This window comes from Typopeltis vanoorti, chromosome 9 (genome assembly GCF_054136105.1).
Source record: "Typopeltis vanoorti isolate ZY-2024b chromosome 9, IOZ_Tvanoo_1.0, whole genome shotgun sequence".
Lineage (NCBI taxonomy): Eukaryota > Metazoa > Arthropoda > Arachnida > Uropygi > Thelyphonidae > Typopeltis > Typopeltis vanoorti.
In genome coordinates, this window is record NC_143557.1 from 54,167,168 (window position 1) to 54,193,309 (window position 26,142).

General features: G+C 36.0%; 1 protein-coding gene, 1 non-coding gene and 1 pseudogene across 2 annotated transcripts in view; 2 read left to right on the forward strand and 1 right to left on the reverse strand.

Moving 5' to 3' along the window:
- Positions 1-26,142, reverse strand: part of LOC150103053 (phospholipid-transporting ATPase ABCA1-like) — an 859,669-nt gene that overhangs the window by 130,825 nt on the left and 702,702 nt on the right. Inside the window, exons 34-35 of the mRNA XM_090398068.1 lie at positions 23,903-24,009; positions 13,895-14,036 (exon numbers count right to left, since the gene is read on the reverse strand). Of these exons, the coding sequence (XP_090254194.1) occupies positions 13,895-14,036; positions 23,903-24,009 (249 nt within the window). The remainder of the gene's footprint in view (positions 1-13,894; positions 14,037-23,902; positions 24,010-26,142) is intronic.
- On the forward strand, positions 1,895-2,192 carry LOC150103055 (signal recognition particle RNA). Its single transcript, XR_016548883.1, has one exon.
- LOC150103056 (5S ribosomal RNA) lies at positions 16,950-17,069 on the forward strand (annotated as a pseudogene).

Consider the following 26,142-nt stretch of genomic DNA (forward strand, 5'->3'; position numbering starts at 1 on the left):
TAGCATGATTCAAATAGTTAGGGAGTGTGGGCAGATGATAATGGCTATCAATTCAGTATTAGTAAATGTACAGTTATGAACTTTCATGTGGTGAGGAAGTGGATGAGATTATAAATTTGGGAGTGATGGTTGACAGTAGACTGAAGTTTAGAGGGCATATCACTAGTGTTGCAAAGGCTGCACATTGTAATAATGCTATGATAATAAGTACTCTAACATGTAGGGATAAGGAAGTGGTTGTGCCACTGTATAAAGCACTGGTCAGAACTTGGACTATTGTGCTAAAATCTGGTCACCTGGTTTTCAGTGTGAGGATCCAGAGGCAATATCAGGGCTTTGGACTGCTGGCTATGGAGAGAGAGGTTGAAAAAATATGAATTGCAGAGCTTTATAGATAGGAGGAAAAGATGTGATATGATACAGACATTTAAGTTAGTGAGAGGATTTTATCGGATAATTAAGATGAGATTATAAAAAGAGTAGAAGGCAAGAGAGGAAAAATCAGGTCATGTAAGAGTGGGAAGGGATGCGAGGAGTAGATGTTTTACATGGAGAACTGTCAGTGACTGGATTGCATCACCAGAACCTCCCACAATGAGTCTGCCAACTCCATGGAGAGTACAATAATAATGATAATTATGGTTAATAATTATTATTAATAACAATTAATTAATAATTATTAATTAATTATTAATATTATATTATTATTATATTGGTGGGGTTATGCATGCTACAGGAAACTGATGAGGCTAAAGTTCTTGAAACTGAGAGAGGAAGTAGCTGATCCACTATATGGGTCAGCTCCTTTCTCTCTCAGTTTATGGCATATATATAAAGTTTCCTGTTACTGCAAGTTGGCATAATTTGGACAGAAAGGTCTTCAATCATGACTATGTTCATTCTAGTCTTATGGACTATCCATTGAGAAAAAAACATAAATGCAACTGGGGAAAAAAACGTAAAAAACACCATGCTCCATAACAGCAAATTTAGAAAAGAAAGAGTGCTTTTAGAATGAACTGAATTTTCAGCAGCTGCCCTCAGAAATAAGCCTAATTTAAATAAATATGGGTGAAAAAAAAAGAAAGAAACCAAAATATGGGAAACATTAATCCTCAGAGATCTTAATTTACAACTAAGACCTCCTACAGATGCCCACAGAGGGTGTTTTTAGAAAAGAAAGAGTGCTTTTAGAATGAACTGAATTTTCAGCAGTTGCCCTCAGAAATAAGCCTAATATAAATAAATATGGGTGAAAAAAAAAGAAAGAAACCAAAATATGGGAAACATTAATCCTCAGAGATCTTAATTTACAACTAAGACCTCCTTCAGATGCCCACAGAGGGTGCCCCACCCAGACATCAGTGTGACTCATATCCATGGCATAATTTGGACAGAAAAGTCTTATCATGACTATGTTCATTCTTGTCTTATGGACTATCCATTGAGAAAAAAACATAAATGCAACTGGGGAAAAAAATGTAAAAAACACCATGCTCCATAACAGCAAATTTAGAAAAGAAAGAGTGCTTTTAGAATGAACTGAATTTTCAGCAGTTTCCCTCAGAAATAAGCCTAATTTAAATAAATATGGGTGAAAAAAAAAGAAAGAAACCAAAATATGGGAAACATTAATCCTCAGAGATCTTAATTTACAACTAAGACCTCCTAAAGATGCCCACAGAGGGTGCCCCACCCAGACATCAGTGTGACTCATATCCATGGGTTTCTACGTCTGTGTGCATGGATGTTTTAGTTTGCACTTCCTGTGGATGTTGTTGACATCCACAGGAAGTGCAAATGACATTTGAAATACTGGAAGAATTAAAATAATTTTTAATCCTTTTTTCAATGTTATCTATACTCTATCAAACATCCAATATGATGTCACATAGCCGTGAGCTGTGGCAGGCTCTTGTAATCCAGCTGAATGGAGGCTGGAATTGGTGGATAGTTTGAGGACTTGAGTCCTGCTTCCCAACAATCCTGTGTTGAGTGAATGTCCGCGCTATGTACGGCGTCAACATGGTGGCCTCAAGGGAGCTTGGAATCACCAGGTTGAATAATGAGAAGCGTACTGACCCAGGGTGGAAACACAGCAGGCAAAAGCTTCCGCATCATACAGTAGTGGGAAAATGTCTGTGAACAGGCATTGTGTGGCAGCCAGTCCGATAAGCTAGAGCCAATTCTTTTTGCTGGCTGAAATGTGCGAGGAGATGGGAGTACAGTATGTTAATGTGTGGAATGAGTTTGAGGGATGAAGTGAGCTGTATGGGAGCAATGGACTGCATTTGAGTGGTTATGGTGTGAGTCGCTTGGAGAGACTGCTGCTGGAAGGTAGAGAAGTAAATAGAGAGAATGAATCAGATCGAGAGGGGAGTGATGTGGAAGAGCAGGAGAGTAAGACTGGAGAGATTGAAGAAGTGGATATGAATGAGGAAGTGAGTAGTATGAGCATAGAAAATTAGAGAATGGGTGTGCAAGAGGAACAGGGAAACGGTGAGGGTCAGGGTGGACAGGGGTACACAGCGTGAGAAAGGTGAATGCTCCAAGAGGAGGTGAAAGCATTTGTAGGCAAGAAAGGAATGGGATGACCAGGGATCAAGAGGAAACAGTTGGAATTGAAAAGGGTTCTAAAATAAAGAAGCAGAAAGGGAAATGGCCCCAGTCCAGCATGGAGAGATCACATCGAGTGAGTGGTATCAGTGGAATTTGCTGTATCCAGAAATGAACTTGTGTTGGTATACCAATGCTAGAAGTATAAGAAACAAGGCAGATGAAATGGTTGCACTAATTGGGTCTGTTCACCCAAAGATTGTCAGAATAAGTGAGACGTGGTTGGAAGAAGGCGACATCCTCACAGGAATAGAGATGGAATGGTATGAGGTGTATCGTGAGGATAGAAGGGGTAAAAAGGGAGGAAGAGTGCTATTGATGATAGAGAAAGAGTTATGTCCATACAAAGTAGAGATGCAAGACGGAAATAGTGCCAGTGGTTTTGAGGCAGTATGGTGTGAGATAGAGGTGAATGGAATCAAATACTTGGTGGGATGTTGTTATAGACAAGGTAATGTGGATGGTGGTGATAGTGAAATGTATAGTCAAATTAGACAAGCAAATAAGAAAAGGACGATTTTAATTATGCCAATATAGACCTGGAATGATGAGATAGCAACTGGAAGTAAAGAAAATGAGTTTCTTGAGTTTTTGAGGGATAACTACCTCAGACAGTATGTAACAGAGGACATATGAGGATTAAGGGTCTTGGATTTGGTCATCGCATCAGAGGATTTAATTATAAATGAGGTGTCAAATCATCCACCAATTGGTGAGAGCGACCACAAAGTGATTACCTGGGTGGCTACCAGCAGTGCGAGGACCCCTGTGAGAAAAGGATATATATGGAACTACAAGTGGGAGGGAAATCGATTATGAAGCGCTCAGGAGAAAGCTTGCATGTTAAGCATGGAATGAGGAGTTAGCTGGAAAAGAGATCAATGCAGCTTGGGGGATTTTCAAAAACTATCTAGTAGATGCAATGTCTAAATGTATTCCAAGGGTGAGAAGGTTAAATAAGGTAGGTGCGAGATGGATGAATAAGGAGATTAAGCATACGATACAGAGAAAAAGGTCATTGTGGAGACAGCATAAGAGAAGTGGAAATAACCAATTTCATGAGGTCTACAAAGACCAGGCAAGGAGGGTGACTTGGTTGGTGAGAGTAGCTAAAGAGAGGTATGAACAGCAGTTAGCTAATGAAGCCAAAAAGAATCCTAGGGAGTTCTTTCGATATGTAGCCAACGAAAGAAAGAATGATTATGGAAGGATGACATTGATTGGAGGAAATGGTATTAAGACAGCTGTTGCAGCATGTGTGGTGGAGATACTTAACGAGCAGTTCATAAAGATCTTTCAATGTTGTTAATGTGACTTCATGGAGAGATTGAGAGCAGTTGATGATGGGGAGGAGAGACTGACTGTAAGTGAGCAAGAAGTGTTTGGGGAGTTGAGTAAACTAGATGTAACTAAGGCTGTGGGAGCTTGATAATATATCACCTCGTATTCTGAAGGAATGTGCCAGGGAGTTGACACCTGCCTTGACATATATTTTTAATACGAGTCTTACACTTGGTCAAGTTCCTATGGAGTGGAAGGAGGGCAAAATTGTGCCACTTCACAAATGAGGTGATCGAACTCAAGCATCAAACTATAAGCCTATCTATGTGTCAGGTGTTGTGGTTAAGTTGTTGGAGAAGCTTGTGAGAACTAGGATCCAGAATTGGGTTGACAACAATAGTATTATCTTTGATGGACAGCATGGATTTGCTAAAGGGAGGTCATGTTTTAGTAATCTACTTACTTATTACAATAAAGTGACTTCTTTCCTTGGACAGAGGAGGATACACTGTAATATAGTTGGATTTCTCAAAGGCTTTTGATAGAGTACCTCATGATAAGTTGACAGTCAAACTAGAGCAGATGGAGTTGGATATTAGATTAGTGCATTGAATTGGAGACTGGCTATCTGATAGGTATCAACAAGTTGTGTATGTGGGTGCGATATCCAGGAAAAGGAAAGTCACTGCTTCAGGGGTCTGTTTGGTGAACTTGTATATTAATAATACTGTTGAAGATTTGGATGGAGATATTCAGTTGTTTGCAGATGATGCAAACAACTGAATGAGGAAAGATTGAGAAGATGTAATTTGCAGACTCTGGTGGACAGGAGGGATAGGGGAGATATGGAAGAGACCTACAAATTTGTAAGGGGTTGTTATAGGATCAATGGTGGAGAAGTTCTACAGAGAATAGTGGTAGATCAGGGGAGAACCTGAGGTCATCCCAGGAAACTGTATAAAGAAGGTGTGAGAAATGGAGTGAGAGGCAGGTTTTTTTTGTGTAGAGTTGTAAATGATTGGAATGTCTTGCCTGAGGGTGTGGTGTCTGCAAGGAGTTTGAGTGTGTTTAAGACATGGTATGACGAGATGTGTGAGTGATAAAAGGACCTCCCAGATGAGTCTTTGACTCCATGAGGTCTTGGGGTAATAATAATAATAATAATAATAGCAAAAATTGCAAATACCACTCAGAAGATAACTGCGATGTCGAAATGAACATTGGCATATAAGTGTTGATTAGATTTTAATGGTATAGATGCGAACACAGATTGATAAGAAAATAACTGTTTATTGACTTAATTGGTAATATTGTCTTATCAATATTGCTTTTTGATGCTCAAACATCAACCATACCTTTATAAAAAATAAATACAGTAAAAAAACCATCCACAAGATCCTCCACAGAGATACCCACTAAAAACAAAAAAGATTTGAAGAATGCTATTGTCATACCATATGTTAAAGGCAATTCCGAAAAAATAGACAGAACACTACACAAACACAACATCAAAACCACCTTTAAACCCCCCCGACAAAATTAAGACACCTACTCAGTTCTTCCAAGGATCCTCTGCCACACCTAGCCCACCCCGGGGTTTACAAAATACAATGCACATGTAACATATCATACATAGGGGAAACAGGGCGAACCATCCCAATCAGGAAGGATGAACACAAATGAATATTAAATACCTGCATATTGGCAAAACCGGCCTTTCTGACCACGCACTCCAAACATACCACAGAACTGATTGGAAAGGTACCAAGTCTCTACACTGCACCAAAACCTGGCTCGAGAGGAAATTCAAAGAGGCATGTGAAATGCTCAAACATAATCCAAATCTGAATGAAAATGATGGTTTAACCATTCTAAGAATATGGAAGCCCCATTTGCAACCTTCATAGCAACTACAAAGAAAAATCTCAATACAAGAAGACTTGGTGAAGTGTTTTTTTTTTTTTTTTCGGAACATTCAATAACAACCTGAACTGTACAAATCCAGAAGAAAATCGTAGTATAACAATATGAATTGTACAATTCCAGAAGAATCTTAGTACATGAGGACTTTAGCAGAGTTTATTGTAGTTTTAATTTATTTATTTTATTTTATTTATAAATTAAATTAAATAATTTATTTTATAAATTATTTAATATTTTATTTATTTATTTTATTAAATTAAATTCATTTATTTATTTTTAATCACTAGGGGTCAGGCTAAGAAAAAGATTAGGTAACACCATATATTTAATTTACCTTTATAGAATGCAACAGCATGTAGCTTGGTTCCTATACACATGTATCCTTCTGATGATGACCTCGATACAGGGGTCGAAACGTCAAGTGTTATTTTATTAATAATTAGCAAAATAATCATTTCAACATGTGTGTTTTGTGTCCCTAAATTCTTAAATATGAATGCTGATCACCATGTAACCTTAAAAGAAATAGTTCTAAATACATTGTTTAAAAAAAGAAAAATACCAAATGACTTGTGAAAGTGGCTAAGAAACAATATTAGTTTTCAAAAAGAAAAAAAAAAAAAAAAAAGAAAAAAAAGGAAGCAGGACAAATCCAGAAAACACCAGAGGAATAAAATCTGCTTTGCAGAACATTAAAATTATGCCCGCAGATAATATGCTGGCCTGGTTGGTCAAGTGGTCAGCGTATCTGCTCTCCAGCCAAAAGGCTGTGGGTTTGAATCCTGTTGTGGGAATGGATGTTTGTGATTATCTTTGAAAATAGTAGTGGTGGCGGTAGATGGTAGTGTTGTAGTTGCAGTTCGTTGTAGTGGGTGGAGACAGAGAGAGTTGTAGAGTAGGTGCCCTACCTCGATGAATCTATGGACTCCCTGGAGGTGTCATGTAATAATAATAATAATAATAATAATAATAATAATAATAATAATTAGAAAATATATGAAGTAATTTGATCAAACTATTTGATGAGCAACAAGGATTTAGAGGGGAAAAACAAAGCAAAACAGAACAAGAATAGATACAATATTTATGTTAAAGAAAATAATAGAAAAATCATTAAAATACAATAAACCTCTCTGTAGATGTTTTACTGATTTAACTAATGCATTTGATAGAATACAGTTAAAATACCACATTAAAAATTAAAAAAAATGCAAAACAAATTTCAGAAATAATTAAGAATATATACCTAGATCACAGTTCTATAATAAATACAGAATAAGGACACATTGAAGAAGTTGAAATAACCAAAGGAATTAGACAAGTTGACTCTCATTAAGTCTCACCTTATTTAATTAGTGATCCATCCATTCTCATCTGTCCAAGACAGGTTGAGTCCTTTGATTAGGGGCTTTAGGTAATTTAATGCAGCCGACTTTCTTCTGCTGCATCCATTTAAGGGTATTTTATGTGTGTAGAACTGTGTGTTCATGAGGCCAGTTTGCCTACTATGAGGGATGAAAAACTTGAGTTGCCAGGAGAAAAACCCTTGACTTCCATATGAGACCAGCTAACTCACCATTTGATTGAAAAGACTTGATAAAGATTCTCATGTCATAGACTGGATTCAAACCCAGGTTTTTCTAACCCATAGGGCTTGTCTATACAACACGAGCAGCAGATAATAGTGAGAGATTAAATAATAAAAGTAAACTTAATTGAAAAAGTGTAGAATACAAATGAAAAATTACAAATAATTGGATATGCTAATGCCTATATTCTTACTAGCAGAAAATGATTTTTAAAGATTGCTGAATACATTAGTAATGCAGCAGAAAAGAAAAATATGAAGATATCAAAAGAACAAATCTAAAATTGAAAGCTACTAGAGTACTCATAAGTAACTTATAAATTAATGGGAAAATATTGGAACAAGTTAGTAAGATAGGAACAGAACTAAATAACTATGGAATAATACAAAAAGAAGTACAAGAACAAGCAATGAAAGCTAGTAGAATATTTGGATATCTCAACAACCTTATATGGAAGAATAAGAACATAAGATACAAAAATAAGAATCTGCAAAGGAGTTGTCAGATTGCTACTAAAATATGTAACAAAAACATATGCAAAAAAAAAAAAGACAGATGAAGTTACTGAGATGAAAACATTAAGAAAAACTGAAGGTGTAACAATATTAAGCAAAATGAGGAACTCACAAATCAGAAAACACTGCAAAATGTTGCCATTAAATGACTAGATCTGAAAATGAAAAGAAGAATGGAAAATCATACAGAAAGAATGCAGGATAACAGATGGAGAAAAAAAAAAAGAAAGAAAGAAAGAACTGGATTCCAATAAAAGGAAGACCAAGAACAAGATAGTATGATAGTCTTGAAAATGGCACCACAAGCAACCAAGCTTAATAGTAAAATAGAAAGAAGGTTAACAAAATGGTTAGATTGTGGGAAATACATTAGTTCTTATCTGATCACTGAAGTTAAGCAGTATTGAGCAGTTATGGGAGGGTAACCACAAGGGAAGACTGGGTAATGCCTGCATTTTGCTTGCCTGGTGGTTAGCATATCCGCTCTCCAGCCAAAAGGCTGTCAGTTCAATTATTATTCTTAGATCAACAGATTATTATTATTCAAATAATCTGAGCAGCAGAGGATCATAATTAGTGAGATATTAAATAATAAAAGTAAACTTAATTGGAAAAGTGTGGAATACAAATGAAAATTGGATATCTGGTTGGCCGAGTGGTTAGCGTATCCACTCTCCACCCAAAAGGCTGTGGGTTCGAATCCTGGCATGGGCATGGATATTTATGATTGTCTGTAAAAATACTAGTTGTGACGATGGGCAGTAGATGGTGTTGGTGTAGATGATGATGGTAATTATGGTTTGTAGTAGTTAGTGGAGACAGAGAGTTGTGGAGTAGGTGCCCTCCCTCGATGAGTCTTTGGACTCCCTGGAGGTGTCATGCAATAATAATAATAATCTGTTACTCATACCCCTCTTCAGCACACCTTTGTTCATTTTCCAGGGATGGGCTCAATGCTTCACAGAATGAAGGGAGTAAAGTTCACAGGACCTACTTCAAAAAGTGCACAAAATAACTCAGTGGATCTCTTGGATGTTAAGGAACACAATGACAAGTAATAATAAGGAAGAAATTATCTTTCTTTGTAAAGCTCTGATATAAATATATTTGAACTACTGTATGATAGGTTTAAGTTTTATACATTACGTCAACAGGCTGAAAAGAGAGAGGATCAACAGAAACATAAAAAAGTTACTCAAGTTTTATAGGCTAGATGAAGAAATTTTTCCACATATGACAAGAGGGAAGAGAACCAGGCATTACTCCTGAAGGCTCTGTAAGTGTCATTAGCAAGCGTATGAGGACCAGAAATTTTTGCTCAGAGAGAGGTGATAGGAACAGGCTGGCAAAGGCATTTGTGAGTTCTTTGTTAGGAAATGAGTAATTTGTTAGCAAAGGAGTAATGAGACCCACATTAATGAATAATTATTCATTAATGTGGGTCTCATTACTCCATATTAATGATTATAATCATTAATATGGGTCTTCCTTGATGAGTGTTCAGACTATATGGAGAAGCCCATGTAATATTAATTACCTTGAGCTGTATGTGCTCATTACTTGACTACAGCAGGGGAATTAAAATTAACAAGAGAAATGATGACTGGCCTCTGATTTACTGCCTTAAATGTTTTACCTGTTCTATAGTAATACCTGAATGCTGAATCTGCAAAGAGCATCCACTTTTCACCAATATATTTGTGATCAGTGCAGATTTTTCACAAAAATGTTATTTATGCAGATACCTATAAGTGAGTCATTTTCCATATATAACATATTCAGGCATGTTTCTGGATATCTTTCTATTGGTGAAATTCTTTGTCTGATATTCTGTCTTTCCCATTTGATTGTAGAAATGAAATTACAATGACAAAATGTTATACAAAAAAAAAAAAAAAAGTGGTACTATGCATACTTTGAAATTCGACTTGGATACCAAGGTAAGACCATGCACTACTCATAAAATTTGAAACATTTTGTGTTGAGCAACTGAAATGATGGCATAAGGGGAAAAAAAAGTTTTTACCTTTTGAAATCCCACTAGAGCATGAACCTAAACCCACTAAAGTAATACACAAATATTTGTTCATACAATATGCAAGAATAAAATACCAAAAATAAATAAATAAATATTCAAACCCTCAACTACAATAAGATCTGCTTTCATGGACCTGATTTACATATATACTGCAATGTATATATGTAAATCATTACATATATATATATATATATATATATATATATATGTAAAACATATGTAACCCCCCCCCCACTCTACAACAAGGATTACTCTAAATCCATCACCATTCCCTACATCCGAGGCACCTCGGAAAAGATTACCAACCTGACCTCCTGTTACAAACCTTACAGAAAATTGGCATCCCTTATCTGCTCCACTAAAGACCAACCACTTCCCCTAGACCTACCTGGTGTATACCAGGTCTCTTGCAGTTGTAAACTGTCTTACTTTGGCCAAACAGGCAGGATGGTGAATATCAGAATTTCTCAACACAAGGACTACATCTCCGTTTTCACAAGTACAGCCATTCTGATCTTGCAGACCATGCTCTGGATACACGCCACAGAATACGGTGGAAGAAAGCTACAGTAATACACCGTAGCAAATACAAATTCGAAAGACTATTTATGGAATCAGCCTCAGCCCCAAGAAATTCTCCAAACCTCAACAAATTTGGTTGTATGCGACTGCCCCAAATTTGGGAGGCCTACATCAGCAGACCTTCAGCCCAACAGCCAAGAACACCTACTTAGCCCGCTAGAGGGCACCATCAGGACTTTTAGGAGAACAATAGTTTCATCTCTTCATTCCCAGTTACTGTGTTTGTAGTGCCTACGTGCACGTACCCTTTTTTTGTAAGTTCCTTTAGAAGATAACAATGTGACGTTGCCGAAATATCGGAAAATATTTATTAAAGTATAATTTAATTCATATCCTTAACTACGTTGTTCAATTCCTTAAGTGTTTTAATACTGCAATGTATTATACATATATACTGCAATGAATACTGCACTGTTGATATAATTTGATCTAATTCTAAAGTGAATCAGGTGGAAAGCGATGTGGAAGAGTGGGAGAGTAAGACAGGAGAGATTAAAGAGGTGGCTATGAATGAGGAAGTGAGTGGAAACGAATGGAATGACTTGAGATCAAGAGGAAACAGTTGGTCTTAAGAGGGTTCTAAAATGAATAAGCAGAAAGGAAAATGGCTCCAGTTGAGCATGGAGAAATCACATCGAATGAGTGGTATTAGTGGAACTAGCTGTAGATCCAGGAATGTTGCATTTGTATACAAATGCTAGAAGTGTAAGAAACAAGGCAGATGAAATGGTTGCATTAATTGAGTCTGTTCACCAAAAATTGTTGCAATAAGTGAGATATGGTTAGATGAGGATGACATCTTGACAGGAATAGAGATAGAAGGGTATGATGTGTTTCCTGAGGATAGAAAGGGTAGAAAGGGAGGGGGGGGGTGTTATTGATGATAGAGAAAGAGTTATGTTCATACAAAATACAGATGCAAGAGGGAAATAGAGCCAGTTGCTTTGTGGCAGTATGGTGTGAGATAGAGGTGAATACAATGAAATAGTTAGCTGGATGTTGTTATAGACCTGGTAATGTGGATGGTAGTGACTATGAAATGTATAAACAAATTAGTCAAGCAAATAAGAAAAGAGTGATTTTAATTATGGAAACTTTAACTTATTATTTAACTGTGAAAAAGGGGTTTATGTGGAACTACAAGAGGTGGGAGGTTGTTTATGAAGAGCTCAGAGGATACAGCTTGTGGGTGTAGCATAGAATGAGGAGTTAGCTGCAAAAGAGATCAATGCAGCTTGGGGGATATTCAAGAACTATCTAGTAGAAGCAATGTCTAAATGTATTTCAAGGGTCAGAAGGTTAAATAAGGTAGGTGTGAAATGGATGAATACAGAGATTAAGCATGTGATACAGAGAAAAACTGCATTATGGAGGCAGCATAAGAGAAGTGGTAAGAACCAATTCCATGAGGATTACAAAGACCAGGCAAGGTGGGCTGACTTGGTTAGTTAAGGTAGCAAAAGTGAGGTATGAGCAGTAGTTAGCTAAAGAAGCCAAAAAGAATCCTAGAGAGTTCTTTCGATATGTAGCCAGCAAAAAAAAAAGAATGATTATGGAAGGATAACATTGATTGGAGAAAATGGTATAAAGACAGCTATTGTGGGAGATGTAGTGGAGATATGTAATAAACAGTTCATAAAGGTCTTTCAACCTTGTGAATGTGACTTCATGGATAGATTGACAGCAGTTGATGATGATGGGGAGGAGAGACTGACTGTAAGTGAGCAAGAGGTGTATGCAGAGTTGAGCAACCTAGATGTTAATAAGGCTGTGGGATTTGATAATATATCACCATGTATTCTGAAGGAATGTGCCAGGGCATTGATGCCTTCCTTGACATATTTTTTTTAATATGAGTCTTGCAGTGGGTCAAGTTCCTAAGGAGTTGAAGGAGGGCAAGATTGTGATAGAACTCAAGCATCACACTATAGGCGTATCTGTCTGTCAGATGTTGTGGTTAAATTGTTGGAGAAGCTTGTGAAAACTAGGATCCAGAATTGGGTTGACAGCAATGGTATTATCTCTGATGGACAGCATGGATTTTCTAAAGGGAGGTCATGTTTCAGTAATCTACTTACTTATTACAATAAGGTGACTGCTTCCTTGGACAGAGGAGAAGGATACACAGTAATAAACAAACAAAAAAATTGTGTGTGTGTGTGTGTGTGTGTGTGTGTGTGTGTGTGTGTGTGTGTGTGTGTGTGTGTGTGTGTGTGTGTGTGTGTGTGTGTCTGTGTGTGTGTGCGCGCAAACCCCACTTATGAAGGGTTGTTAAGCCTATTGTATCTTTCAGTCATTGTTGCAGTTGTTGGGATTTTTTTTACTATGCCAGAACATCTGAGCCAATAATGCACCATGTCAAAAGGAAAAACAATAACAAATAAGTAAATATAATACATAAATAAAAAAAAAAAAAGGTAAATAAATAATCAAATAATAAAGAAATAAAATAAACAAATAATAAAGTAAAATTGATATATATATATATGATGTATAAAAATAATATTAAAATAGTATATTCGAACACCTACAGATTCCGTTCTTGTAAAAATTTAAAAACACCTGTTATTTATGATGTATGATATAAAATAAGCTAAGATTTATAAGGTACAGGGCTAAAAGTGATCTAGTAATGGTTGATGTTATTAAAATAATTTGGACAGTCTACTAATACATGATGAATGGTTAAAACATTTGAACAATACTCAGACATAAACATATCAACAGGAAACAGTGTATAAGATGATTATGGCCTATACGGAGCCAAGCAGGAACAGCTTCCTCTCTACAAACTGTGTACAGACTGGAATGCCACAGTTTAAAGGCTTTATCGGGTATAGTTGGCTGGTTGGCCGAGTGGTTAATGTATCTGCTCTCCAGCCAAAAGGCTGTGGATTCGAATCCCATCATGGGCATGGATGTTAGTGAGTGTCTGTGAAAATACCAGTGCAGTATGTTGTAGTTGGTGAATTGAGCTGGTGGAGACAGGGAGTTGTAGAGTAGGTTCCCTCCCTCAATGAGTCTTTGGACTTCCTGGAGGTGTCACGAAATAATAATAATAATAATAATAATAATAATCTGTTGTATGTCTCTCTATTCCATTTGCTATTGGAATATTAGCTTTCTTCTTGTGATCTGCCTGTAATCAGTGTAGTGGACAGACAGATGATGTTATCTGAAGAGGCAGGCTGATTTAGCTATAAGGATCAGAAAAAATTTTTTATAAGCTACATAAAATGGACTCAAGATCCGCAGGTTCCTAGCTGTTGGCTGAAATTATTTGAAAATAGAAGATGTAAATCTATTTTAAATATTATTTAATACTGGAAAAAAAAAACAGTTTTACTTACTTCTTTAATTTCTTTATTAGGTATGCCTCGTAATTTTGCATATATTTTAAGATGTTGCTCTGTAGTAAGCAGATCATCCAATGCATCAGCCTGCGGACAATACCCTAGTAACAGCCCACTACTAGAGAGAACATCTGCTACACTAAAAGAGAACAAGTATTGTATATATAAATATAGATTCCTATCTAAGAATTTATTTGATGCCATGAGAAATGTTAATTAGCAAGCAATATGTCCAAAGCAAAAATGATTACAGGCAGTTCCTGCTTTATGAGGTTTTTTTTTTCTTTTCAAGTATCAACAAAAAATCAAAAATATGAACATTAATCGGATGAAATAAATGCTAAACATTCATAAATATGACATTTCATATTACACATGAAATTACACAATACTCTGTATGTATTCAGGCAGACAAAAGAATCTCACTGACTCACTTAACATAAAGCACTTGCTACACTCACGTTATTAAGAGTGGTTGTATTGCTCTTCATTTTTTACTGTCTTTTCTTTTCTTATTTCACATTTATTAGTTTTATTAATACTGAACAGTAAGCCAAAATGAATTTTGGCTTACTGTTCAGTAAGCTAAAATTGCACTCTCCATAGCTTAGCACTATGGAGAGTGCAATTAATAGAAAGATACAGTGAAGACAAACCATCAATGAGTGTGCATTTTTATTATTTGACACCTCCAGGGAGTCCAAAGACTCATCAATTTGATAATGATGAAGGAATATTCTTTAGCATTTGTATGCCATGAATAATTTCTTTATTATTATAATTTGCTTCATTTTAAAGACTATGTTTTCATTTCTTTGGATAAATAAATCATTGTTTAAGCATAAAATATCATTCTGTTGAGCTTTATTTAAACATTATTATGGTCAAATTTCATTGCTGAGAATGTAACTCCTTTTTTTTTTTTTAACATGGATGGGAAATAAATTTCTGCTTTACAAGCTCATACTAGGAATGAATTAACTTGTAAAGTTGGGAACTGCCTATATATAGAATATTCCACAAATCCACACTCATATAGAAAATGGTTGTTAATTCTATTTGAATAATCACATTTATAATTTGTTTTTTTACTTGAAGGAGATTTGATTTTATGAAATAACTCTCATCACGGTTCAGAATACTGATCACAATGGTACATGGTATCTGAGATATTAATGAATGTTTCAGCATATTTAGTATTAACAGAAGACATCCATGAAGTCAAAAGGCTCATCATGGGAGACCCCACTTTACACCATATCACTGAATTCTGCCCTTAAATTTATGCACTGTTTCTGTACCTACCGCATTCAAGCAATGCATTCCACACAATTGAAATAAGATTCTATTTCATTTCTCACCAATCACTTTCCATGCAAAGAACTTACTCTCCATTCCCTTGCTCAGAGCCGCCATACAACTTTAAGAAATGGCTTCTTGTTCTACCTGTCGCTCTCCATTCTATGAAAAATCTCCTCTGCATTATTTATTTTTTAATAAATAAATTTCCAAAACAAGTTCTCCAGCAGACCCTCATTTTAGGACTTGAAACAATATTTTCAACTCTTATTTCATGTATTGGCCATTATAAATACTATTGTTGTTCAAATTTCTGATAATCACTAGCTTAATTTATCTCTTAGTAATTTCTAACCAAACAGATAACAGAAAACTCTAACTTTGATGAAGTAAGTTTTTTTTTTTTTTTTTCACCAGAGGTCAGACAAGTTAGTGTGACTTTAGCATATTATATGTATTGTAATGTAACATGTTTCTTTGTATATATGTGTATACTCCAGATGATGACCTTCATATGAAGGTTGAAACAACGGGTGATTATTTTGATTTTTATTAAACTGAAGTTTTACTTCGGTTTAATATAACCTTTATGTTAATATAAACTTAAATTATGGACACAGTGGTTGTATCCATAATTAAAAAAAAATGTATGGTAATTATTGTGTGACTATGAAAGAAAGGCTCCTCCACATTAATCTAGTAGCAATCCCTCGCTAACTTACGTGTCACAATCATATCCCACCCATTCTCCTCTTTCTATTCATAAGACTCTGCAAATGACATTCTCTTAATTTGTCTTCATATCCCACATTCAATCTCTCTTAGTCAATTTTGTCTGAACTTTTTTCAAGATATCCTCATTCCCCTTGAAAATGATCTGTGCACAGTAGCCCATAAATAGCCTAATAGAGGCCTTATGCAATAAAATCACAACCTCTTTACATGTCAAGTCCTTATAATTGCAATAATTTGCTTCCTGCAACTTTAATAATACAACTACTAATTCTCAGGTCCACTAAAATCACTCCTAGATTTCTCATCTGTTCCCATTTGCTTCAGAATTTTCCCACTCATTGTATATTCCACATCCCATTCCATCCTTGCCTACCAAATTTCCAAAACTTTACATCTTACAACATTGAGATGGTACCCCCACTCACTTGTTCACTTACAAAGTCTATTCATATCTTCCTGAAAGGCCATAATATCTGTTCCAGTCTTCATAGTTTTCTGAATTTGCATCATCTGCAACAGCTACATATCTTGTTAAGCCTATCACAATATCTTTATCATACAAATTAAACCATAATGGTACTAAAACAGATCCTTATGACTAATTTTCCTCTTTTAAGATAACCATTTTCTAATACATTTATCTATTTGATATCTATTTGGCAACCAGTCACCTATCCATCTTATCTCACTCTATCTTTACAATTTAGCTACCAACTTATCATGTTGCAATTTATTAAGGGACTTTGAAAAATCTAAATATACCATATTTACTCGAATATAACTCACGCTTTCCCCCAAAAAAATTAAAGCTAAAAAATCGCGGTGCGAGATATATGGAGGGATTTTCGGAAACTAAAGTATTCAGGAAAAAATTGAAAATGGGTATGACTTACCAAGAATCTCCTATTCACTATTGCTATTTCCAGCTTAGAGAGGGTTTCCTTGTGTGCATCCCACCCAAATAGCATCATTTTCTTTCCCATTATTTCAAGCAAAAACCCCTTCCAAGGAGTTTTTTGTCAGCGGCCAGATCAGTTTGAAAGCACCAGTTCTCGTCTGATCACTGAAGTTAAGCAAAACCTGAGCCCAGTTAGTACTTGGGAGGGTGTCAACCTGGGAACCCTGGGTGCTGCTGGTAATAATTATTTAAAATATTCCATCGATAGCTCAGCTGGCAGAGAGAGGTGGACTGTAGAGATAAAATGCTGAATCGATGAGCCTTTGGACTCCCTGGAGGTGTCACGTAATAATAATAATAATAATAATAGACTTGATATACATAATGAACAATCCTTCACGAATGACTAATGAGAAGTGAAAGCAGAGCACGAAAGAGACAGCAATGGTAGGCCAGTAGGGATAGAGCAGCTATGAAGATGTGCATATGATTGGTGCGGTATTAACAAAAGATCATGTGACCCAAAGATAAAAGCAGGAGAACAATTTTTGAGTTGAATTGCTAATTCTCTTCAACCGAATTTCACAATATCTGAAACTGTCATAACAACATTCACTATTATATTTCTTAGTTTTAACATGTTTATGAATTTTAACACATTCATTCCCTTGAAGTTACGAAAGGAAGCTGTGAGTAAGAGAGCGAGGAGTGGTTTCTTTGCATGGAGAGTGGTTGAATCGTGGAATGCATCGTCTGATAGAGTGGTGAGAGCAAGAACGGTCAATGAGTGGCATGACAGACTTTGTGTTTCCTAGGAAGGACCTCCCACGATGAGTCTTTTGACTCCATGGAGGCCTCAATAATAATAATAGTAATAATAATAATAATAATAAACTGGTAGTAAAAGAAATAGGAATGGTTATTAGGATATGGTTAGCTGTTTTATTGATATCCCACCTCTTATTCTCCCACTCCTTTAAAAAGAAGTGTAAGAATGAGAGGCAGAATGTTGATGTTTATTTAATATATATATATATATATATATATATATATATATATATATATATATATATATATATATATATATATATATGTGTGTGTGTGTGTGTGTGTTTATATACATATATAAATAAAAAACCAAACTATTATAACCAAACACATTTACCTTATTCTAAGGCTTTGAAGAGAAATTTAGATGATTGCTGATGATGCAAAATTCCCATCTCACTTTCCATTGCAGGTTAGTCTCAATGGCCTGCTATGACCAAGTAGCTTGGCTTCTTTGAAACCCTATTAATGCTGTAATAGGGGATTAATTTCTCCTGTTACATTCAAATTAATCCTATCTGAACAGTATATTACAGTTGTCAATTGCATGCAATCCTCCAGCCAGATTACCTGTCTCATAGGAAAAACCTAAGTTTATGGGAGGAAGAACTCTATCTTCTCTGTACGAGACTGGCCAATTCACCTTCAATTGAAAAAAACCTTGATAATAAAGGTTCATTGCATCCTAGACAGGATTCAAACACAGATCTTTCCAGATGAAGGGCATGGTCGAAACTGAGTTAGTTATGGAAGCTCTATTTATAAAAATTAAATTGTAAAACTGTAATTATTAAGTAATTATATTTCATTATTGTATAAATAAATAAATTCTATAACACCTGTTTACTCTCCAAAAGAGAGTAATATGATTTTTACCCTCCAAGAAAGTTGGGGTTTTTTCTCTGCCAAACAGACAAACTGGCCAGAACACTTGCAGAAACTAACAAACATGGTAAAACAAAAATGACAAAAATGGAGACTGGCTCTCTGCTGAATGCATTCACATGGTGTAAAATAAAACGTGATGTTTTTAACTTCAACTAGTATTTGCATGCACCACAGTGTACTATAGTGCATTTTACTGAATTCCAGGACTGAAAACCAGAATTTCTTCTGAGAGGGGGAAGGAAACCATGTTTGTCTACACTGAAGACTAATACTAATACTGAAAAATGGCCTAGAAAAAATTTCCTCTAGAAATTAATGTATAATTTATTCAAGTCTTCTTGTAAGGCCACATGGCTGGATTCGCTGTCCGATAGGTATCAGAGAGTTGTGTATGGTGGGGCAGTTTCAAGGAGGCAGAGGGTTACAAGTGGGGTCCAACAGAACTCAGTACTGGGACCTATATTGTTTAACCTTTATATCAATGACATTGTCAGTGGATTGCAGGGGAATGTTCAGTTGTTTGCAGATGATGTGAAACTGAGAAGAGTTATTAGTAATAGTGCAGATGTGGTAATCATGCAAGAGGATTTGAATAAACTAGACAGATGGCAAATAAATAGGGGGTGTTGGTTTAATGCAGCAAAATGTAAAGTCTTGACTTTTGGGACACATTGATGGGACACTGAATACTCTATTGGAGGAGATATACTGGAGGAAGTAGAGGAGACAAGAGATCTGAGGTTGATGATTGATAGAAACCTGAAATTCAAGGGACATATTGCAAAGGTGGTGAAGGTAACACAAAGGATTGCTGCAATAATGAGAAGGACACTGACCTGCAGAGATCAAAGAGTTATCATTCGTTGTATAAGACCCTGATCAGACCACATTTAGACTATTGTTCTCAGATTTTGTCCCTGGGATTTGAAGGGGATAAATTAACTGTGGAAAGGGTACAGAGGTGGATAACAAAGACAGTTTCAGGACTGTACCATGTTAGTTATGAGGATCGACTGAGGGAATGTGGACTGCAGAGTTTGGTGGATAGAAGAAGGAGAGGTGATATGATTGAGACTTTTAAACTGTTGAGAGGTGATTACAGGGTTGACACTGGGGAGTTCTTTCGCTTGGTTGAACAGCAGAAAGGAGCGATGACAATGGGTCATCCCTGGAAGTTACGAAAGGAAACTGTGAGCAAGAGGGTGAGGAGTGGCTTCTTTGCATGTAGTGTGGTTGAACCATGGAATCCATTGCCTGATGGAGTGGTGAGAGAGAACAGTCAATGACTTTAAGGAGCGGTATAGACTTTGTGTTTCCTAGGAGGGATCTCCCATGTTGAGTCTTGATTGACTTGTGTTTCCTAGGAAGGACCTCCCACGATGAGTCTTTGGACTCCGTGGAGGACTAAATAATAATAATAATAATAATAATAATAATAATAATAATAATAATAATAATAATCTACAACATTGAAATGACTTCAAAAATTGGGTTTCGCATCAGGTGTGCCTAAGACAAAGCTGCTTATGACTTCCAAGCAAAAGGTAGCTAGAGGGCAACGGTGTAAGCAAAGACTGTTGTGGGGTCAAGCAGACTGGAAAAAGGTTCTTTTTAGTGATGAAAGTATATTTTGTGTGTCCCAAGGTCATCAAGGGATATGTTTGGCCTTCTAAGCAAGAAGCATTTGATAAAGAATGCATGAAGCATTCAGTGAAATTGCAACCTCTGTCATGGTATGGGCTTGTGTGACTGGGGGGGGGGGTTCAAGTAGGCTGTGTATTATGTACAAAAAAGTCAATTCCAAAGTGCAGCAAGAAATTCTTGAGCAGATTTTGTTACCAGCATCAGATTTATGTGATTGTGATTTCCTTTTTCAGCAAGATTCATCTTCTTGTCACACTTCCAGGACCACTACCAGATAGCTCAAAGAAAGGCAAATCAATGTAATTCCTTTTGCTGACAAACTCATCAGATTTAAACACAATTGAGAATTTGTAGGGAATTAATGTCTTCAAGAAGTTGCCCCAAGAGACAAAAATGAACTTCTAGAGGTCATATGGGCATGTTTTGATAAAAAAAAGACTGTGAACCGCTAGTATATAATATGCCCAACCATTTACAAATGGTCATAAAAGCTAAGGGGGTTGCAATAAAGAACTAATTATTTCCCTTTGACTGTAATTTTTGTGCAGTTATTTTCTCATTATTCTAATATTTTGAGGCTACATTAAAAATTATTCGAATTTTGTGAATATTTTCAAATAGCAGTTTCTTATAATTTATGTTACATATTTATGTGTTTGCATGGTTATATAATTTACAAAAGTACTTAGATTTAGAAGATTTAGGGGTTGATGATTGATAGAAACCTGAAATTCAGGGGACATATTGCAAAGGTGGTAACACAGAGGATTGCTGCAATAATGAGAAGGACACTGACCTGCAGAGATAAAACAGTTACCATGCCTTTGTATAAGACTCTGATCAGACCACACTTAGATTATTGTTCTCAGATTTGGTCCCCAGGATTTGAAGGGGATAAATTAACTGTGGAAAGGGTACAAAGGCAGATAACAAAGATGATTTCAGGACTGTACAATGTTACTTATGAGGATCGGCTGAGGGAATGTGGACTGCAGAGTTTGGTGGATAGAAGAAGGAGAGGTGATATGATTGAGACTTTTAAACTGTTGAGAGGTGGTTATAGGGTTGACACTGGGGAATTCTTTCTCTTGGTTGAACGGCGGGAAGGAGCGATGGCAAGATGCCATCCCTGGAAGTTACGAAAGGAAACTGTGAGCAAGAGGGTGAGGAGTGGATTCTTTGCATGGAGGGTGGTTGAACCATGGAATGCATTGCCTGATGGAGTGTTGAGAGCGAGAATGGTCAATGAGTTTAAGGAGTGGTATGATAGACTTTGTGTTTCCTAGGGGGGACCTCCCACAATGAGTCTTGAGAGACTTTGTGTTTCCTAGGAAGGACCTCCCGCGATGAGTCTTTTGACTCCACGGAGGCCTGAATAATAATAATGATGATGCTAATTCATATTTGGTAATAATTATTTTCTATACAATAAATTAGAATTGCAAATCATTCAATACATTTTCTTTGATTATTCTAATTTTTTTATTTGGAAGTGTAAGATGGGTGTATCTTGGATATGCAGCTGTTTTCAGATGATGCAAAATTGGAATCAGCAATGCTGAGTCAAGCAGATGTTTTGGCCTTACAGGAGGGTTCAAATAGGAATGAATAGGTAAGTAAGTGGAATGATCAGTTCAGTGTGATGGAGTGTAAGGTTTTGAAATTTGGTAAGCAAAGATGGGATGAAGTATACGCTGGTGGAGAAACTTTAAAGGAAGTAGTGGTGATGAGCGATCTGAGTGTGGTGGTGGTGGTGGACAGGACCTGAAATTCAGGGGCCACATTGCACAGGTTGTGAAGACATCATGACTATAATTTACCAACGGTAAATTATAGTCTTCTGTGACTATAATGCACCAAGTCTGAGATTAAAGTAATCAATAAAAATGAAAAATACTTTGTATGTATACATTTCTTAAGGGACAAAGAATAAGCTGACATATGTGTATTGATTTAAACATATCTATATACGAGGTTGGTCTGAAAAGTTCTCGGCCTAACAATGAAAAAACAAATTTATAATTTCAAAATTATTTTTATTTTTCAACATAATCTCCCTCAAGACTAATACATTTATTCCAGTGATAAATGTATCAATGGAATAAATGATTTGAAAAAAAAAATGCTGACCAGCGAGGAAAAGTTTTATTTTTTGGAAGAGACAGAAGTCAGAGGGAGTCAAATCTGGGGAATAGGGTGGATGGTCCAACAATTCATAGTGCAGATCCCTTAATTTTCCCATTGCCAAACATCTTTGTGGGCAGTGCATTGTCCTGATGAAAGATGATTTTTTTCCTTCTACAAACCGGGTCTTTTCTCACGAATTATTTCATCTAGTCTGGTTAAAATATCATCGGAATAATATACCCAGTCATTGTTTTACCCTTTTCAATATAATTAATAAACAAACCTTTAGCTCCCGAAACACTGATGCCATCACCTTTTCTGCTGATGGAAAACTTGACTGTGGTTTGGATTCCGGTATGCAATGGTGAATCCAAGTCTCATCCATAGTAATAATCGACACACAAAATCAGTTTTATTCTTGTTAAAATGCTCCAAACACTGTTCAGAGATTTTCATACAAGTGCATTTTTGATCTGCTGTGAGCAAGCATGGCACCCATCTTGTTTTAATTAATCATTCTCCTTTCTGGATAGCAGACCTTACTGACTCTATAATTAACTAATCCTCTAACTAGGAATCTCTGTACACTGTTATCCTGGAATCACAACCCTTTTTTCTTTCATTCTATTCTTTTGCACACTTTCATTAGTTTCCATTAATTGTCTGATATCACTTCACATATTCCTAATTTCATTTTTCATTTTCAATAACTGTTTCATCAAATCTTGCATTCCAACAATTTCACTTTCTGTGACTCCTGTAGTCTTGCTACTTCTTGTTCTACTGCACCTTACTTACATTTCCTCATTCATATTTCCTTTTGCTCCCTTATCACTAACTTTTGCTTCTACATTCTTGCATTTGTTCACTCCCTCATTTTCACCAGTTTTTGTTTATTTCCATTTCTTTCATTTACGCCATCTTTTATCTTTTCAGTCTGTTTTGCATTCATGGTCGAATAATATATCAACTTCCTACAAATTCATACTTTCTCTCATCTTCCATTCATTTGCTCCACAAATGATTAATTGTCTAATGTCCTCCCCCCCACCACCATTTGTAATAATGTTTGTAATAAAATTCTGAAGCTATGATAAAAAAATTGGTCCCAATTATATGACAGCATTTCTAAACCAGACGGTGGGTTTGGAGAAAACATTAATGAGATGTTATTCTATTACTTAAAATAATTTAGAAATTTTATGAATCACACTATAAAATAAAATGATTTGCAAGTATAGGAGAAAGAAGACTTTCTTTCTTTTATTGGTATAACTTATCCTGAATTAGTGAAATAATTAAAGAAGAATATAAGAAAGAGATGGATGATTATGGCAGAAAACTGTTACTTGAGTAAATTCACTGTTTCCTCTAAAAGAAACAATGAATATACATATATATCCACTGATCTTTCAATTCACCTCTTCTTAGTAGAATCCCTTAAAAAAAAAAAAAAAAAAAAACGTGCACACGCACACACAATCTACACAGACAAAGAAATAGATACTAAGATTAAGTGAGAGAGAGAGAGAGAGAGAGAGGGATCTTAAGTGTGGATGCTACACAGAATATAGCAATTTTTGTACCTCATATTCTTGATATACGCTTTGCCAGAAGATGGTTGCAGTTGTCCAGTAAGGATCCTAAAAAGTGTTGTTTTTCCTGCACCGTTTACTCCTAGTAAGCCAAAACACTATAAAAATAGATTTATATGTTTCAATAACCATGACACACACACATACCAATACTAATAAATCGTACAGATTTATGATTTAAACACTATAAATATACAGAACTATAAAAGCATGTTGTTATAAAACTAGATATATTATTACTAAAGTATAAAGCTGGAAGGCTTCAATTTGGCATAAGTGGAATATGACAATGCAGGATATTATAGATCCAGACATATTTTATAGCCAAATGTAAAGTTTCGAAAATTTACCAGATCTTATGAAAATGTAACCTTTGCTTGCCTTGTGAAACTTAAGAGAAACTTTGTCTTGTTTGGCGAGAAACTGACAGTCATTTCAAACCGTTGGTTCTCATCATAGACCAGGAGGAACTTTAGAGCACAAAAACTCTTTGAAGCATTTAAGATTTAAAATGTTTAAGTCCTAATAAAAGGCTTACATATGGGCACCTGTTTAGAGCTTGGCATCAGCATCATCACTTTGGTTTGCACTGCTTAAAAGAAGTACAAACCAAAGTAATAATTCTGATGCTGAAGGTTATACTCTCATAAGCATTCTGGTGCATTTTCAAAATATGGCTGGATCCATAATATCCACTATTTTAATATCTAGATACAATATCATTATTATTTTTATTACAGTAACCTCTGTAATGGAGTCAAGACACTCATCATGGGAGGCCCACTCAACCAGAAACATGTCCATCAAAATAAATATGGAAATTATTTATACTCCCTGCATTCACAATGCACTTCAGCAATGTATTCCACTCACCAACAACTCTCTATGTAAAAATTATACTCCTCACGCCCTTCTTTGCCACATCCTTATAACCACTTCTACAGATGACCTATCATTCTTCTTGTCTTAATATCCACTCTTTTTATTATTCCTTCTATAGTAATCTGGTAGAATCCCTTAACCAACTTCAAGGTCTCTATCATAATACCTCTTTATTTATCCACCAAACTCTGCATTCCCTCAGCTGCTCTGCATAATCAACACTCCAGATTCCCAATATCACTTTGGTCATTTGTTTCTGGACCATGTCTAGTGTTTCCATATCACAACAAAAACTAGGCAACCAAATCTGAGCACAACAGTCCATGTGTGGTTGGACCAATGCCTAATATAGAGGCACCACCACCACACTCTTATCCTTAAAAAATGTACTGTACTTTTCATCATAGCAGAAATACAATGTGCAGCATTCATAACACTTATAATGTGCTCTTGGAACTTTAGTCCATTGTTAACCATTACACCAAGATTCTGAATCTCACTCACTTCCTGAAGTACAGCTCCACCAATCAAGTGCATAGCTTTATATCTCTGCACACACTGCATTTGTTAATATTAAGAGTACAACCCCCACTCATCTGTCTCCAAGCTAAAATTCAATTAAAATCTTCAATTAAAACATGACCTCCCTTTGGCAAATCCATGCTGTCCATCAAAGATAATACCATTGTTGTCCACCCAGTTCTGGATCTCAGTTCTCACAAGCTTCTTCAACAACTTAACCACAACACCTGATAGACAGACAGGCCTATAGTTTGATGCTTGAGTTCTATCACCTCATTTATGAAGTGGCACAATCTTGCCCTCATTCCAACTCCATAGGAACTTGACCCAGTGCAAGACTCGTATTAAAAAAAATATGCATAAATACACATTCCTTCAGAATACGTTGTGATATATTATAATTCTACCCAACTTTGTATAATCAGCAAACATTTGAAGATCGACAGTCAATCCACATGAAATACAGAAGACCCAGAGACATGCCACTAGTCACCATCCTTTTCTGAGACATTGCTCCATCATACACAACTTGCTGATATCTTTCTGAAAGCCAACCTTCAATAATAATATTATTATTATATTATCCAAAATCCTCATGGAGTCAAAGACTCATCTGGGAGGTCCTTTTATCATACACATAGCTCATCATTCCATGCTATAAACACACTCAAATTCTCTGCAGACACCACATTCTCAGGCAAGGCATTCCAATCATTCACAACTCGGCATGAAAAAAAACTGCCTTTCACTTCCCCATACTCACACCCTCCATATAATAGTTTCCAGGGATGACCTCTAGTTCTCTCCTGATCTCCCACTGTTTTCTG